Here is a 15,753-nt window from a genome sequence, read left to right as displayed (position 1 = left end):
CCTTAGGAAAGCGAGTACAAACCCTACTGGGAATAATTCATATTGACAGTGGTTGTCTGACAACAAGGCTGTGGGGTGCGCATAAAACCAAACACTAGATATACCCAAGTCTAAAGGTCAAGAAAAACACCCCAATGCAGGCGCCATTTCCCTATTGGGAAGGGAATGAAATGCGTCGTTCACTGCTGCATATCGAGCCGAGCCAGCGGTTGTGACGTATCACAATAATAACAAGAATCTCCTGCAACGCCCCTTCCTAATAATCGAGACAAAAAAAGACAAAAAAAACCCACTGCAGGCACTCAAATCCAAAGCTTCACATGGGCGAAGACGCAGCTCAAGCAGCGGACATTTGCTTGCCAGTCAATTGCATAATGGTGTGCCTTTTCGCAGATATTTTGCAAAACAATGTGTGCCTGACACCAACATGGCCACCAACAAGCCCTATGAAAAACCCATAGGTCCGCCTCCGTTCGCCGATACATAAGGTCGCTACGCCCCTCCATTCGTCACATGAATTTACACGTGCTTGGCATATTTGTCCCAAAAGTTGTGCCCCGCCCACATTCATGTATTCCGCCTCCTTCTTTTGAAATATGACTTCAGATTGCATATGTGCCGGAAGTCGGAGCGTGCGCAGTTCCATCCACCTCTTCAGATCTTTTTTTCGATCGCGAGCGGGAAAAGAGGTTTCAGCAATGAACATAGAAAAGAGACCACCACTTAACCAAGGGTCCTCGCCGAGATTTACAAACTAACAATTTAAAGATGAGAGTAAACATCTCGGAAAAAACATCCTTTGAAGGAGGAGATTCATTTTGATAAATTCAAAATAGTTTAAAAAATAAATATATTTCAAACGAGCGCTTGTATCCCTGATTTTAACGCATAGGCAAGGAAGAGGCTTCTAATAAACATGCACAGCGGCTTTTTTAGTAAAACAATTGATTGACTTATGAATGTGTAATCGTTTTCATTCCATTGTGTCACAGCAGTGACATTCTAATATGTCTGCGGAATTGACACACAACAAGTTACGGAAATAGCCCTTTTAAGTCCTACTTTGCTTTCCAAGCTTGAACCCATCACTCACGTTTTGCTAGTGGAAAAGGGGGTGTGCGTGCGGAGAACCACAACTTTTCGCTCTCGCACAACTGTCTCTTTAAATGGTGTCCCGCGGCGCGCGCGCTCCCGCGTGTGCTGCGTCTCAAGCAGGGCTCCGCGGGGGTACGAGAATCACAAGGGGGCGGCCCCGCCCCCCCTTCTACAGCCCTCCCCCGCGCAGTCTGAACACACTTTTCCCTCCGCAGGATTGACACGCCCTCCAGCCCCTGCGTGCCCCTCCCAGGCATAGCATGGAGCCCCCGGGGGGCCCACGGGCACAGTGCGAAGTGCGCTGCCCGGGGCCGAGGCCCCTGCGTCTGTTAGAGTGGCGGGTGAACACCGGGTCCGCGGTGCAGCTGGGTTCAGTACTCGCGCTTTGCCGTCCCATCCCTGTCGCCCCCGACACTGATTCCCAGCCGCAACATGCAACCGCCTCCACCGCCGAGCGCAGAATCAAGTCGGACCGGGCCGGAGTAGTGTTGGAGCTGTGTGCACAGCCCGGGCAGGTGTTGCCCCCAGGGTAAGAGCTGCTGGCAGGTGCATATCAAAGGGCCCCGCACTAGCTTCTTGGCCAAACCAGTATGCACTGCAGTGAGGAATACATCCCAGAATGCAAAGGGGACATCCAGAGTCTGATTGGGTTTGGGCCAGGTGTCGAGAGTAATGCTCCCACTTTTGCAGCTTAAAAACATTATCTGAATGTGATGGCATGATGCAAATATCCGTGGTCACTTCTGACATGTCTTGTTCACCACTTGCATATTCGGAAAGTGTGTTTAGGGCATGTTATGTATACATAGATTACAGGATATTTTTTTAAAAACCGGTCTGACTTTATAAAGTTCGCACATGGCGTGACACCTTCAGATCTTAAGTGGACTATTGCTGCATTTTTGTTTAACTTTTTGCTAGCCAATCTCCACAGATAAATTATCAATTAAATCCTGTTTTCCTGTGTAATTCACACTGACTTGGTAGGTACCCGTACTTTGAAGCCTAGGTCTTCATTGCCCATTTCTGTTAGCCCACAGTGCTCCAGTATGCTGTGGTGCAAAAGTTCTTAAATGGTAACTGTCAGTAGTATGGTAAATCCAGCAATACCAGCATTGAAGACACGTTTTTTGTTTTTGTGTACACACCTAGAGCTACACTTGGCTAAAAATGTAATCAAATCCAGAGGCATCAAGGCAGAGGCATCAAGTTATTGGCTGATATTCTTCTTCTTTTTCTCACTTCACCCTTATGTAAAACTTGCAGTTCTTTCTGTAAAATAGACAACCCTGTCAAACGTGGCACTATATATTAATTATCTGTTGACTGTATCATACAGGGGAAGTCCTACTTAGATGTAAGATCATTCAGCAGCGTATGGCGGCCTGTAGATTTTGTGATCAAATTGGTTCAATAGAAACAATGAAGCACCTTCTGGTCGAATGTTGTGAGAGTCAAAGACTTGTGCCTTTTTAAAATGCACATGTGATAATATCGACTGTGATATTACTTTGGTAGAAATATGTTTCTGGGCATCCTTTTTATATTGCAGTTTCGGTGGTGAATTTTCAGAATAGTTTGCAGCCGGTTAGACATGGTTGTTGGGTTAGAAGAGTCATGCATACGTTTTTTCTGTCCTCTTTAGTGGGCTAATTTTATATGTTGATTGTGGAGGGAAAAAAAACGTTTTCGTCTATTTTTACACTCATTCTTCCCGTGGTTGGCTAAGGTTCAATGTGTTTTTTAACCAATAAATACAATTAAAAAAAAAATCGATTTTTGCTGCTTTTTGTCATTTTTACTTTTGGCATAACCATATAAACCACATTGTTTATTTCCTCCCTGAAGTTATATTGCCTTCATGCTAAACTCACTAATCGTTAATATTAACACTCATGAGCATTATATAGCGGAGTGATTGGCCAATGATTTTTAAATGACATGATTTTCACTTTTGTAGGCCACTAACAATGCATCACAACATAGAAGGACAATTTTGGATGGCAAATACACCAAATGTAACACAACCAAGATTAGGGAAGAATGTGAATTAATGGCTTTGTCCGTCCACTTTTTAACTGCTGATATGCATGCCACTACCATACCTAGTTTCCCATGTGCAGAAGCAGGATTTCCCGTTTTGCGAAGTACCACCTTAGTATAGAATATCCATAAACTAGAAGCTGCTTTTCAACAAACTGAAACCAAAAGGTGATTTTTACAATGTGAGAATACCCACGTTTCCCTGTGTAGGAGCAGGCAACCGTGAAACATACCAATCAACCCGCATCCCCCCCCCCGTATTTCAATTATTAGGAGTTTCACATGATTTCATACTGTTGGTGTGTTCTCCATTACGATAAGCAACATTTTATAGCTACTTTGTTCATTGTCTTACCATTTCTTTCTGATGATTCATGTACAATATGCAGAAGCACAGATCACATTTATAAGGAAGATTTTACTGACTTTTTTGGTTTCATTTTTGCGCGTGAATTTATTTTTTGTTTACAATTGTGGTTTTAGTGGATTTATTCAATATTTCAACTATCATATTTTGGATTTATCCACAGCTCTCGCTGTTCACACCTAGCAGGATTTGTGTTGTGTGCACGATTTGATTTTTGCATGCAAATGAGATCCATGGGTGCCCCATCGTTTCACTTGGAGAAAGTGCAAATCATATATATTTTCAGCCTTTTTGCCGTTGCTTGTTTCCCTTTTTGTGTCTTCCACATTTTACGTTAAAAGTAATTGCTCCTCTATTTTCAAGATGCTCCATGGGTTGAGTGCAAAAGTAATTGCTCCTCTATTTTCAAGATGCTCATTGTGTAGCTCCATGGGTTGATTACTCACTGCTCAGTATATCCAACTTGTGTATAAGTGCTCACAAAATCAATCCAATGAGACAAAATAATAGAAAGCACCAGGCCCAAGCAAAACAGCTTTATTACTTTATTTTAGAAAAGTAACGGCCGGGAGCAAACAAAACAAACTCGAAACGCCCACATCAGGCCAAGGGTTATAAAGCAGAAACCCACTGGATTACCATAATTACAAAAAATAAAGTTTCTTACGATTCTAACATAGTCATTGGCTACTCTAATCAAAAACCCTGTAGATCCCTGTACGTTGGAATCTACCATTGTCTAATCCACTATCTTCAGAACCACCCAAGTTCCTCCCATCAACTATAACGTCCTCACCATAACTCGCGGTTTAATTGGCTTGCAGGTTTCATGCTGACTGTGATCACAAGTGTGAATGCCATTGGTTGGCACTCCTTGGGATGGCCTTGGATGTTGCATCCCTCCGACAGCCGAGTTAGCAATGAATGTGAACAGAGAGATCGAAATTTGGCTTCAGGGAAAAACAGATACTACCTCACCTCACATGCTCTGGCCCCAATAGTCCTAGACAGTTCCTAACTGTGAATGGATAAATCTGCAACTCCTGCCTCGATACATGTGGTCAATGCAGGTGCACAGTCTTCTAATTGGGTCACGGGATAAATAGATGTTTTAGAAAAAAACATGGTGGAGGCCCTTTGTGCAGGAAATTATCATATTTATTGGCCTCACCAATCATTTTCCTATTGGTGCAATGGCACTCATTTATCATTGGGGGCACTGTGTATGCAGCTTAGTTTAGTAGATTTGGCAATGATGCAACATGGTTACCCATGCTCCAGGCGATCAAAGCTCTATGTATTCATCTAATTATCGCCTGGAATGAAAATAATTGCTGCATATCTAGTTTTGAGTGCTGGGCACAGCAGATTCTCAAAGCTTCAGCTAACACTGTTCTAACCTCCCTTCGTTCCTGACATTGACTGCCTGGTGTTTTTCAACCTGAAGTGAAAAGAACAGGTTTTAATCAAACAAATACATTGTGCAGCTTTATATGGGGCCTTCTCTCAAAATGGCGAAACCCTTAATCAATGTTACAAACAAAACTAATGTTCTAGTATGTACCCTAGTCAGCTATATACCCTAGTCGGCTATGTATGCCTGTCTATTCAGCAACCTAAAGCTCCCTTACTTGCAGCAAAACTCGTTCCTTGAAGTGTGAAAAAACAGCCTCTATTCTACTTGTGTTCATAACCTACAATATAACATAACTGCTTCTCAAACAACAAAAAGGCCTAAAAACTTGTACTAAAGGAGTTTTCTTACTTTATATTTCCGCTCTTGTGTGGGAGGTTGCATCTGCCCTACCTGCACCATCGCGCTAGGCGGTCCCAAGTTTTGGTTTCGATTCGTTTGGTTTAACAAAAAAAAAGAGCTGCATCTTGTTTATTTCCTTCATTTCATCGGATCATTGTGGGCACCATCAATGTACACGAGGTACCTATCTACTCAAAAATGACCACCCGTTCGAATCTGGAAGCTTCCCGAACCTAGCCAGGCCCACAACAGCTCCTACCCACCGCCCATTGGCTGGCCTACCCTTCTTCAGCCGGATTGGCACAGCCGGCCCTCCTCCAACAAGTCCCAAGGGAATAAGGCAGTTGCCTGTTCTCAGCCTGTTTTCTGCCGACTCTGCCGTCTGCCAGACCCCCTGGTCCTCCAACACACACCCGCTAAGGTAACAACAATGTACCATATAGACCACAACCTATCAGTCTCTCTCATAAACATACTTGAACTCTGTTGCATCTGACTTCTGTCTCAGCATATCCTCAACCTGCTTAACCTTGACTGCCTTGCACATTCTCTTTTATAAATACAAATGTCAATACCTCGTACTCTGTTGCTCCACGGTACGTTAGACTATTGCAATATTCTGATCCCAGTCGTGGTATACCCTAGTCACATTTTGATACTTGATTCCAGGTCCTGCATAATTTGTAACCCAGAGCATTTAGTATAAAAGATATACTTACACTCTTAGCCTATTGTTGGGTTCACTGTTATGTTCCTTGACCAACATGTCCCACTGCGCACAGATACTACTACTGTGAGTTAGCACCGCTATGCTATGCCTTCCACCAAGTCCTACAGTAACCTGATGCTGCGCAATTATATCCCAGCCCATTTGCGATATCCCGTTTTTCAGGTGCTACCCTAGTGCATTTTGCTTAACTGTGATGTTTCGAATTTGGGTGCTGCCCTGTGTGTTTTAGCCTAACTGTGATGCCTCAAATTTAGGTGTTGCCGTGCCCTGTGTATTTTAGCCAATTGTGCTGGTTCAAACTTAGATGCTACCCTGTATTTCAGTATAACAATGATGCCTCAAATTTAGGTGCTACCCTGCCCTGTGTATTTCAGCCTAACTGTGATGTTTCGAATTGAGGTGTTACCCTAATGCATTTTAGCCAATTGGCTGTTCCAAACTTAGGTGCCACCCATGTATCTTTTTGGACGACCTATTTCGTAGGTATCTCCCACCTAGGCATCTAGCGCTTCCATCATGCTCGCTAGTGCCTCCATGTACTGTATTACATGCTGGCCTTGCAGGTTGCCTCAGTCGACCAGCTACTTACTGTAATAACTCTCCCCCTAGGGGTAAAACTCATCCTGTGAAAACAGAAATAAAATATCGAGGCTGAGTACCCCAAAAGGAAATACCCAGAACACGGGTTACAAAGGAACATACTAAGTACTTTATTTTATACTGAATCCAGTTACAAAAACAGCAAAATCGGATAGCTATCGGCCCTCAGTACAACACAATGAACTCCAGCGTGGTTCAGTGTGTTCAGTGAGAGATGCTGTACATTAGAATGCATTCGCTTTTTATGCATTTGGTGGGCGCGATGTCCAGCCCCACTTCGGATTAATCCTTTTAATACATCACTGATCTACGGTTCGTGCCAAGTCTCAAATAACTGCATATAACTGGTTTACCTTTAATACATGTATCAACAAGCGTATGCAATAACTGTATTCTAAAGTTTTCCATGCAGGCCTTCTTAAACATTAATACAATGTAGTTAAACAGATGTTCTTCGTTCAGTATTTGAATACATTGTCTCAACATATGCTCGTGGATTAGATTTCATTGCACGAGTAATCCTTCTACACATAGGTCAACGAAGGACAAGGTCTCAGTTCACGACCTCAACAAGTGGCCTGCAGGCAAATTACACATTAGCTATGTACAGAGGTCAAGACGGCCATGTTGTATTCTGGAATGACATCGTCCACCATTTTAGCTCACAGGGTGACTTTTACACTACGAATCCTAAAATGACGGTTTGACCTAAAATGGCGGCTTACATGGATTTAAGGTCAGGACCTTGCAACACAGCTTTCTTTCGCAAGCGACTTTCGAGCAGCTTGGCGTAGGCCAATATTAATATATTTCTTACAATAGGAGGCACAATATACTTTCTATTTCGACAAACCCTCCTTTTGGCCTATGCCAAGTGCTAAAAACTACTTTGGATCTCCTTGCAAATAACTCCATGCATCACTGTCCATGCACCCTGAATCATCTATTGCCATTAGGTCTTTTGCTAAAATATCCTTCAATACATATTCTTTGGAAGTCTTATCTGGGGCATACACTTTATGTCCTATCGAACCTATCGCTTGTGTGCAACATTCCCCCTAGCATCGAACACATACCAGGCAGACACTGAATACAGCAAAAAAGAAACAGTATTCCCAAAATAATTAATAAGACCGAAAGTACCTTCCAACACCAAGATCGCAAGAAGTCCCAGAACCAAGCGCTCAGATCCCAGTTTCCCTCGGGAACATGCACTTCGGAACTAAGGACGTGCAGATTCTGTATTGCCTTGAAGATAGTTGGGAAGGAATCTGGTATGAAAACACAGCAAGCGGACCCCACTAATTTGCATACTCCACCCCGCTCAGCTAGAATGACATCTAATGCCCTTCGATTTTGAAGTGCTACTAATCTTATCGCCTTTTGTTCTAACGTCATATTATAAGAGTATGTCTGTGGTCCTGTTGATGGTTCTCTCCAGTACTCTCGCTAGTTTTCTGATATCTTCTGAATTCGCTATCTGCCCCCAAATTGGCACAACTGATTTAGCTATGTCTCCCAAGACTTGTGCTGGGGTGTCGCCATTCCCATCCCTCTGTGGACGAACCTTCGAAACTTCTTTTATACTAGCTATAAACACCCCAGGTAACAGGATCCCTAAATAACAGGTTCCCTGCCAATCCCTGGGCAACCATGGGAATGCTACATTACCGCAGACAAAGTAGACAGGTTCGCCTACATACAAAGGTCTGTTCTTCCCAGTCAAATTTGTAACGTTGGCACAACCTAGAAAATTTCCCATTGACTGAGTTCCATTCCTCTGTATGCAAAAAGAAACTGAATCTGGGCTATGGTTAACAGTGTAAGAAGGAGGCATGGCATGCCTATCGGAGCAGTTTTAAAGGAAATCAAAGATTGGAAAGGACGAGACAGTTTATCAGAAGGCCTAATCGAAGCAACATCCGGTTTACTCCTATTTGCAAAAAGCGATCATCCCAGGGGAGTCAAAACACGTTTCGCAAAACTATTCAAATTGGTGCCATCAAAGTTCCCTGAGATGCTATCATTCCATCGGCCAAAGAACAGTGCTCTAAGGGAAGTATAGCAGGCAGTTGTCAACGGTAAAGGATGAATATACCAACCTACCCCCCTATCCTCGTGTTGAGGTAAATGTGAGTAGACCCAGCAGTTGGATTTATTAAAAATGGCATGTGTAGCATTCATGATAACTAGTAGTGTTATTGTGGTATCTTTGTCTGTGCTGGGAATCCCGAGGGGATAAAGTATGCAAATATACAAAGGGAGTAGGAACAATGGGTGCACTTTCAGTAGGCGACAAAAGGTCTAAAGAGTTGAGTTTCCTCAAGGTACCATAATCCTAAGGCAGCGACTATTAAAAAAACCAAACATCATTATAAGAATACAGCAATACGTTTTCGGGGCCCAGACATTTTGTCAATTGTCCTGGTTGGCCACCCCCTTATTTACAAGTCCCATACGAGCAGTAGCGGGCATCGTAGTCTTCAAACAAACACTCCAAAGTTTGTTGCTGGCGACCTCCCGGTCGAGCAACTTCTTAGTCATTCCACCACCCCCAGCCAACGGAATCCCCTTTCTCAAATTTGGGCAAAAAGCAAGCCCTCTGACTCTTTTCCTTCTCCAAATGCACAGCCGAACAGTGCCGTAAGTCTATCTTCATAGTCATAGGTTATATCGTACTTTTCCTGGTACTGATTGATCCGGAAACAATATGTCGTCACTTCCTGCTGGAAGCAACGTGTCGGAGGCAAGTGAAGGGGCTGAATTAGAAACAGCCATTTCCGGGTGCAAAATTTGTGGAGAGTGCGGAGACAAAATGGCAGCTTCCCCACGTCTCCCGGGCTCAGAGATCTTCTCCGACACTCTCAGTGCTGCTTACTGTTTTGGGATCATTGGTTACCCAGGGTGAGGAAGTTTCTTGATGTGCGACGCGTGGATCCAGTTCTTTCGTCCAGCGATCCGCACCGCTGTCTGGGTGACCAAAAGGACTTGGAATGGCCCACGCTAACGAGGCAGGAGGTGCACTCAAATGATTTGACGAGCACCCAACTTCCAGGCCGTATGCCGTGGCCCGGGCCCTCGTATCGCACAGGTAAAGCTTCTCGTACCTGGTGATGAATCAAATACAGGTTTTTGTCAATTGGCTACAATAATCTGAAAGTAGTACATTTTCAACATTCTTTAAAGTTCGACATTTTGGAAGGTTCCAGATATTGGCAGGTCTCTCCATTACCACCTCAAATGGAGAGAGCCCAGTCTTAGTTTGAGGGGTTGTACGCATGGCTAGTAACCCGATCGGTAAGGCGTCCGGCCATTTTAGTTTGGTGCCGGCACACGTCTTAACAAGCTTATTCTTGATGATACCGTTGTGTCTTTCTACTAGTCCAGCGCTCTGAGCATGTCTGGCCGAATGGAACCGTTTGTCAATTCGTAATGCTGTAAATATCTGTAGAATTACAGCGGCGACAAAATGTGGACCATTGTCTGACCAGATAACTCTCGGAAAACCGAACCGGGGAAAGTATTCTTTTAACATGGTTTTCGCAGTTGTCATGGCTGCAGCATCTTTAACAGGGAAAGCCTCAACCCATTTACTAAAGGCACAAATCACCACGAGGACATACTTTAGATTGTTGCATCGTTCCATTTCAATGAAATCAAAGTGAATAACTTCGAAGGGGACAGAAGGTGGCCCAAAACTTCCCCTTGGAGTTGTTGTCCCCTTTCCCACATTGTGTTGTAGGCAAACCATGCAGTTCTGGACATAGCGCTGGGCAATTTTCGAAATCTTGTCATTTGCCCCAACTTTTTCTAACATTTTCGTAACCTGCTGGGCACAAACATGTGTAGGGCCGTGTGCCATGACAACCATCATCATGGCATGGCGTCAGGTAACAACCATTTCCCTTGGACCATGTCCACCCAACACCCATCATCAAGTTTCTCCAAGCCTTCAGCCCACCTCTTAAATAGACTCTTCCATTGTGGCATCAGCTTGGATATCCTGTACAGACCCAACACCCTCATCCATTACATAGGCATCTACAGTCTGCCTTGAAACATACATCTCTGTGAAGAGATCTGTGGCAGTTTGTCTAGCTATCTGATCGGCGAAAGCATTCCCTTTCCCAATATCATCTACAATCATTTCATAACTGCTAACTGAGTAGGGAGCGCAAGCGCTGAGAGTAGTTGTACTATTAGGGAGCCATGTTGAATTCTGGTGCCATGCGAAGTTAGGAACCCCTCTCTCTGACCAAAGTCTCCCAGTTGTGAACCACCCCAAAGGCATACTGACTATCAGTATATATATTTACTGCAAGCCCTTCGGAAAGTTCACAAGCTCGGGTCAATGCTGTAATCTCTGCGGCCTGCGCAGAATTATGCGTGTTTCTTAGTTTCCACAACCGTGCTCAATGTAGTGATTGCATAAGCGGCTGTGGAGTTTCAAGCAGGAGCCGTCACAAAACAGCTCTCCTTGCGGATTATCCAAAGGAGTATCTTTCAAATCAATCTACCCTTTGTTTCTTGTTCGGTCGTATACAAACAATCATGTGGTACTTCATCGCTGCAAGTAGTATCTTGCAGAAAAGGTAGGAGTTCAGCCGGATTAAGGACACACCTCTTAATTTGAATGTGAGGAGCAAACAAGATCAATTCATATCTTGTCAACCGTGCAGAAGTGAGGTGTTGCGTTTGAGTTCGGTTCAGTAGAACATCTACAGAGTGAGGCACCATCAGGGTTGGATCATGGCCTAAGACCATTCCCTCACTCTGTTTGTTTTACAGACGCGGCGGCAGCAGCAGCGACAGCGCGCGAACATATTGGCAAAGCGCATACTACAGGGTCAAGGGCGGAAGAATAGTAAGCGCACTGTCTATTATTCCCTTCATGCTCCTGCATTAATACAGCCAAAGCACATCCATCACATTCATGCACAAGCACAAAGGCCTTTTCATAGTTTGGTGTGCCCAAAACTGGTGCAGAGCATAATGCAGTCTTAAGCAAGTCAAACGACTGCTGGTGTACCGCGTTCCATGGCAATGGCGAAGAAATGCCCTTCTTCGTCAAAGCCAACATCGGTTTGATCACTAGTGAAAAATTTGGGATCCACAACCTACAGTAAGACGCCATACCTATCAAGGCCCTAACTTCCTTCTGTGTACTTGGGACAGACATGCCAGAAATGTTTTATTCTTTCAGGTGCCAATCTTCTTCCCTCCTTTGACAGGAGATAGCCTAAATAGGCGACCTCCTGACAACAATATTGAAATTTCTTAAGCGAAGCTTTGTGACCATGCTTAGCTAGATGAATAAGTAATAACACAGTGCCCTCCTTACAGGCAGTCTCAGAATCAGCAGCTAGAAGCAAATCGTCAACGTACTGAAGCAAAGTACAGGTAGAGGGCAATTCAAGGGTATTAAGTTGTTCTTTCAAAGCCCTACTATAAATACTAGGACTCTCTGTGTACCCTTGAGGTGCATGAGTAAATGTAAACGAGCGTCCCCCTAAGGTGAACGCGAACAAATATCTACTATCATTGTGTATAGGAATACTAAAGAACGCGTTCTTTAAGTCCACAACACTAAAGTAAGTAGCTGTAGCTGGAATCATGGTTAGCATTGTTGTTACATCAGGCACAATTGGAAATTGTGGTGCCACAACTTTATTAATGGCACGTAAATCAATTATAAAACGGAATGGAATTACATTATCGCCTTTTTTGTACACGGGTAAAATCGGACTATTACACAAACTTCCTGAAATTTCTTCAATCGCCCCGCGATGCACAAAATCGGAAAAAATACATTTCAAAGCTCGCTCGCCCTCAACCGAAATCTTATACTGGGGAATGCGTAGCAGCTCGATTCCTTGTTTCAAAACTATTTTGACAGGATCAATCTGTAAAACACCGACATCATTGTCGTCGACAGCCCACAAGCTCTCTGGTACATCAATAAATTCTGGAGGAAAAGGTCTAGTCAAAAATTGCGAGACAGAAAATTGCTGTGGTGAAATCATCAAGCGTACTCCATCAGAAGAACAATAAATCACTGCATTTAATTCTTTTAACAAGTTCAACCCCAGCAAGTTCTCTCCGCAATCCGAAGTCAACAGAAATGGGCACTGGTCCGTAAAGGGACCCAAAGAAATGGGTACCGGCATAGAAACCGGACAAACAACTGGTGTACCAGAAAACCCTACAGAAACATTGGTTTGCCCTGACAGTGGAATGTTTGGAACCCGCAAATGATCAATGGAACACTTCTGTTCTCCAGTGTCTATCAAAAACTGATTTTTCCTATTTCCCACCACCATTTCAACGTAGAGACTTTTCTGATTGACTGTAATGGGTGTAGGTTCCAAACCCTGCTTCGGGCAATCCTAACGAAACAGAATATCATCAAAAGGAAGCTCTTCAGATAAATATGCAAAAGAAGGATGATCAAAAATGTTCCTGGTGTCCACACTCGGAGTCTGATTGTCCTGCGAAAAAGGTTGCTGAGGGTCCTGTGTAAACGGACCTCTACCATGGCCCCCCTACGCCCGGGCGACCTCTGGATCGCCTACCCATATTACCAAATGTATTATTCGACCTTTGTTGAAGGACTGGGCATTGTGCCCGCCAATGACCCTCTCGGCGACAATAAGCGCACCGGCTAATGTTCACAGGACCCAAGGGCACATTCCCCTGCGGGACATGCTGACCTCTAATCTGAGAACTACCCCCTCTGGGGCCACTAACAATTTTCTGCAATAGCACTTTAGTTTTTAAATCGCCTTTCCGTTTTTCAATCCTATCTTTCATTATTGACACAGTTCTCATAGTACTGAGCCATGTTTAGTACTTCTGATTGTGATTTCGCCTGCCAAGCGCTCTCAGAAGACATAATTTGTGACTGGATGTCAGGCAGCAATCCACGTACAAATTTGTCCACAAATGATCTTTTCCCAGACTCTGTGCCTAAGTCTTGTCCACTGAAATCCGAGAATACCTGTTCGAACCGATTAAAGAATTCGCTAGCACCTTCAGACTTTCCTTGGACACAGGCCGTAAGCTTGTCCCAAATAATTCTCATTTCAGGAATTATGGTTTTTAATTTAGCAACGATTCTATCAGGCAGAGTTAATATCACCTGTTGCGGTCTTTCGCCGGCTTGCTTTTCCCCATCGAGTCTAGTTATATTCTCGTCAATAGTACATCGTCAATAGTTCTAACTTGTTTCCATAAATCTACGGGCAGGAGTACAGGAAACAACAAATCAACGTCACCTAAGGTGAACATTGAGGACTGCAAAATGGATTCTATCTCTTTATAGAACCCTGTCGAATTTTTCCTAATATCAGGAATAGATTGCCTAATAGTATTCACTTCCTGTCTTGAGAACGGAACGTGAACAAACTGATACATAATGAGCAGGAGTGTTCACAGCGACTATTATTTACAGCATCGGCCGCAACCTCAACCTTCGGGACAAATGTCGGAGGAACCTCTCTCATAGCAACTGAGAAATAGGTGACTCCGACGCTTACTAAACAGAGCCAAGTCGAGCGCTAAAGCAGTCGAAGAAGTGTCAAGTGAAAAAGCACTCTTATAAATGCTCAATAACTCTGTGGGACAACTAATCTTCCTTTTTACACATTCATCCTGCAGGTATTCTACCATTACCTGTATGACTTTCCTCTGCATTTCTAACGTATATTGACTATATGTGTCATATACCTCAACTGGAGTTATCGATATGTCTGAAACCCATCTAATCGTGTCTTTCTTACAAATTCGCATTTCCTCCGATATCGGTTTACGACACGGAAGGAACCGTTTCTGTACATACATATTTTCCTCTTAATCATCCTCATTCTGTAACTTTTCTAACTCCTTCCTATACCCAAATAACCTCTCGACATGCTCATTTACCTTCTCCACAGTGTCTCTGGAAAGCGCTAGAGTGTTTAGATCCCTTAACCCTTGCGGAACATCCGCATTAGTTAATCTTCCCCTTATTATACATAACCGAATCCCTAAACCTTCAATAAAAACATTTTTCTCAGGAAAATTATCCGTATTACAAAGTGTGGCAAAAATGCTAGCTTTATCATCCTTCTCCATACAATGCTTAGCCCATGCAATTAACTCACGTTTCTTCTCCGGTGGCACAGTATTGCGAGTGACAACCTTTGTTCCTGTACCTCGATTACAAGCGGCTCAGGACCATTTGGAAGAGAGGGAGCAGGCAAATTCAATGGAGGAACTATAACTGGTGCAATAAAAAGAGGCGGAGGAGCAGGTGGAGGGACAAAAACCGGAGGAATAGGAAGAGCAGGAAGATGTACAGCAATGGGAAGAGGAACATACGGAGGTGGCGCAAAGCACCAAGCCTTCGTTCATTTAATATTTTGTCAATAAACTCATCAGAAATTATGATGATCTTTAGAAGGATAGATTTTCTGAATTCCAAGTGAGAAAGCCCTATCCATATTTTTAGTCGCCTCAGACTGTTTGTCTTGGTCATATAACAACACTTTTTCAGCGTTCGTTTTAATTCGGCGTGCATGTTTCTCTCTACCTTTAAGTTGTTGCAACGCTTCTTTTTTCCAATTCTGCAAAACATCAAATGCTGCAGGTCTAGCCTTTTTCTTTAACAAGACCGACTCCAAATATTCAATACGAGGGATCTCAAAACTACCATTGATTGGCCACTGAAGTTTGGAGGCATGTCTGCTCTGTCTGTGCCAAATATCATTAAATACTATACTTCCAATGCCATGCTTACAGTACATAGTACATGCCGATGACCCCTCCTGTGTTGCGGGACGGCTAAATTCCAAAGATTGTATATCACTGCGGAATAATGCCCTAAAGCAGGTAGACAATTTCCCAGGCATATCTCAAATTCTTGGTGTTACCTGGTCAATAATTGTGTCTGCAGATACAATCCGCCAAAATTCTAATTTGTCAGGGTAAGTTAAGAATCGGGTCATGACTCACTTGACCAAACCAAAGGAGGACCGATCGGTACTTCTAAGAATCTTACCTAATCTTACCTCATGCATGGTGATTTCGGCAAATCTGCCTGCCTCGATAAGTGGACCCTCGTCAAGATGCCGTCTCGGACCACACGCTTATCGTCCAAGGATCGGGTCGTTTTGCGCTGCTGAG

The 15,753-nt window shown here is 43.6% G+C and overlaps 1 protein-coding gene across 1 annotated transcript in view; it reads left to right on the top strand.

Moving 5' to 3' along the window:
• Positions 1–1,089: 1,089 nt before the first annotated feature.
• Positions 1,090–15,753, top strand: part of CTDP1 (CTD phosphatase subunit 1) — a 1,764,689-nt gene continuing 1,750,025 nt past the window's right edge. The window contains exon 1 of the mRNA XM_069620649.1: positions 1,090–1,624. Within this exon, the coding sequence (XP_069476750.1) occupies positions 1,356–1,624 (269 nt within the window). The 5' untranslated portion in view covers positions 1,090–1,355. The remainder of the gene's footprint in view (positions 1,625–15,753) is intronic.

The sequence above is a fragment of the Ambystoma mexicanum genome, chromosome 5q (genome assembly GCF_040938575.1).
Source record: "Ambystoma mexicanum isolate Mex_15411 chromosome 5q, UKY_AmexF1_1, whole genome shotgun sequence".
Taxonomy (NCBI): Eukaryota; Metazoa; Chordata; class Amphibia; order Caudata; family Ambystomatidae; genus Ambystoma; species Ambystoma mexicanum.
Note: the sequence above shows the minus strand (reverse complement) of the source record. Positions and strands in the feature narration are given on the sequence as shown.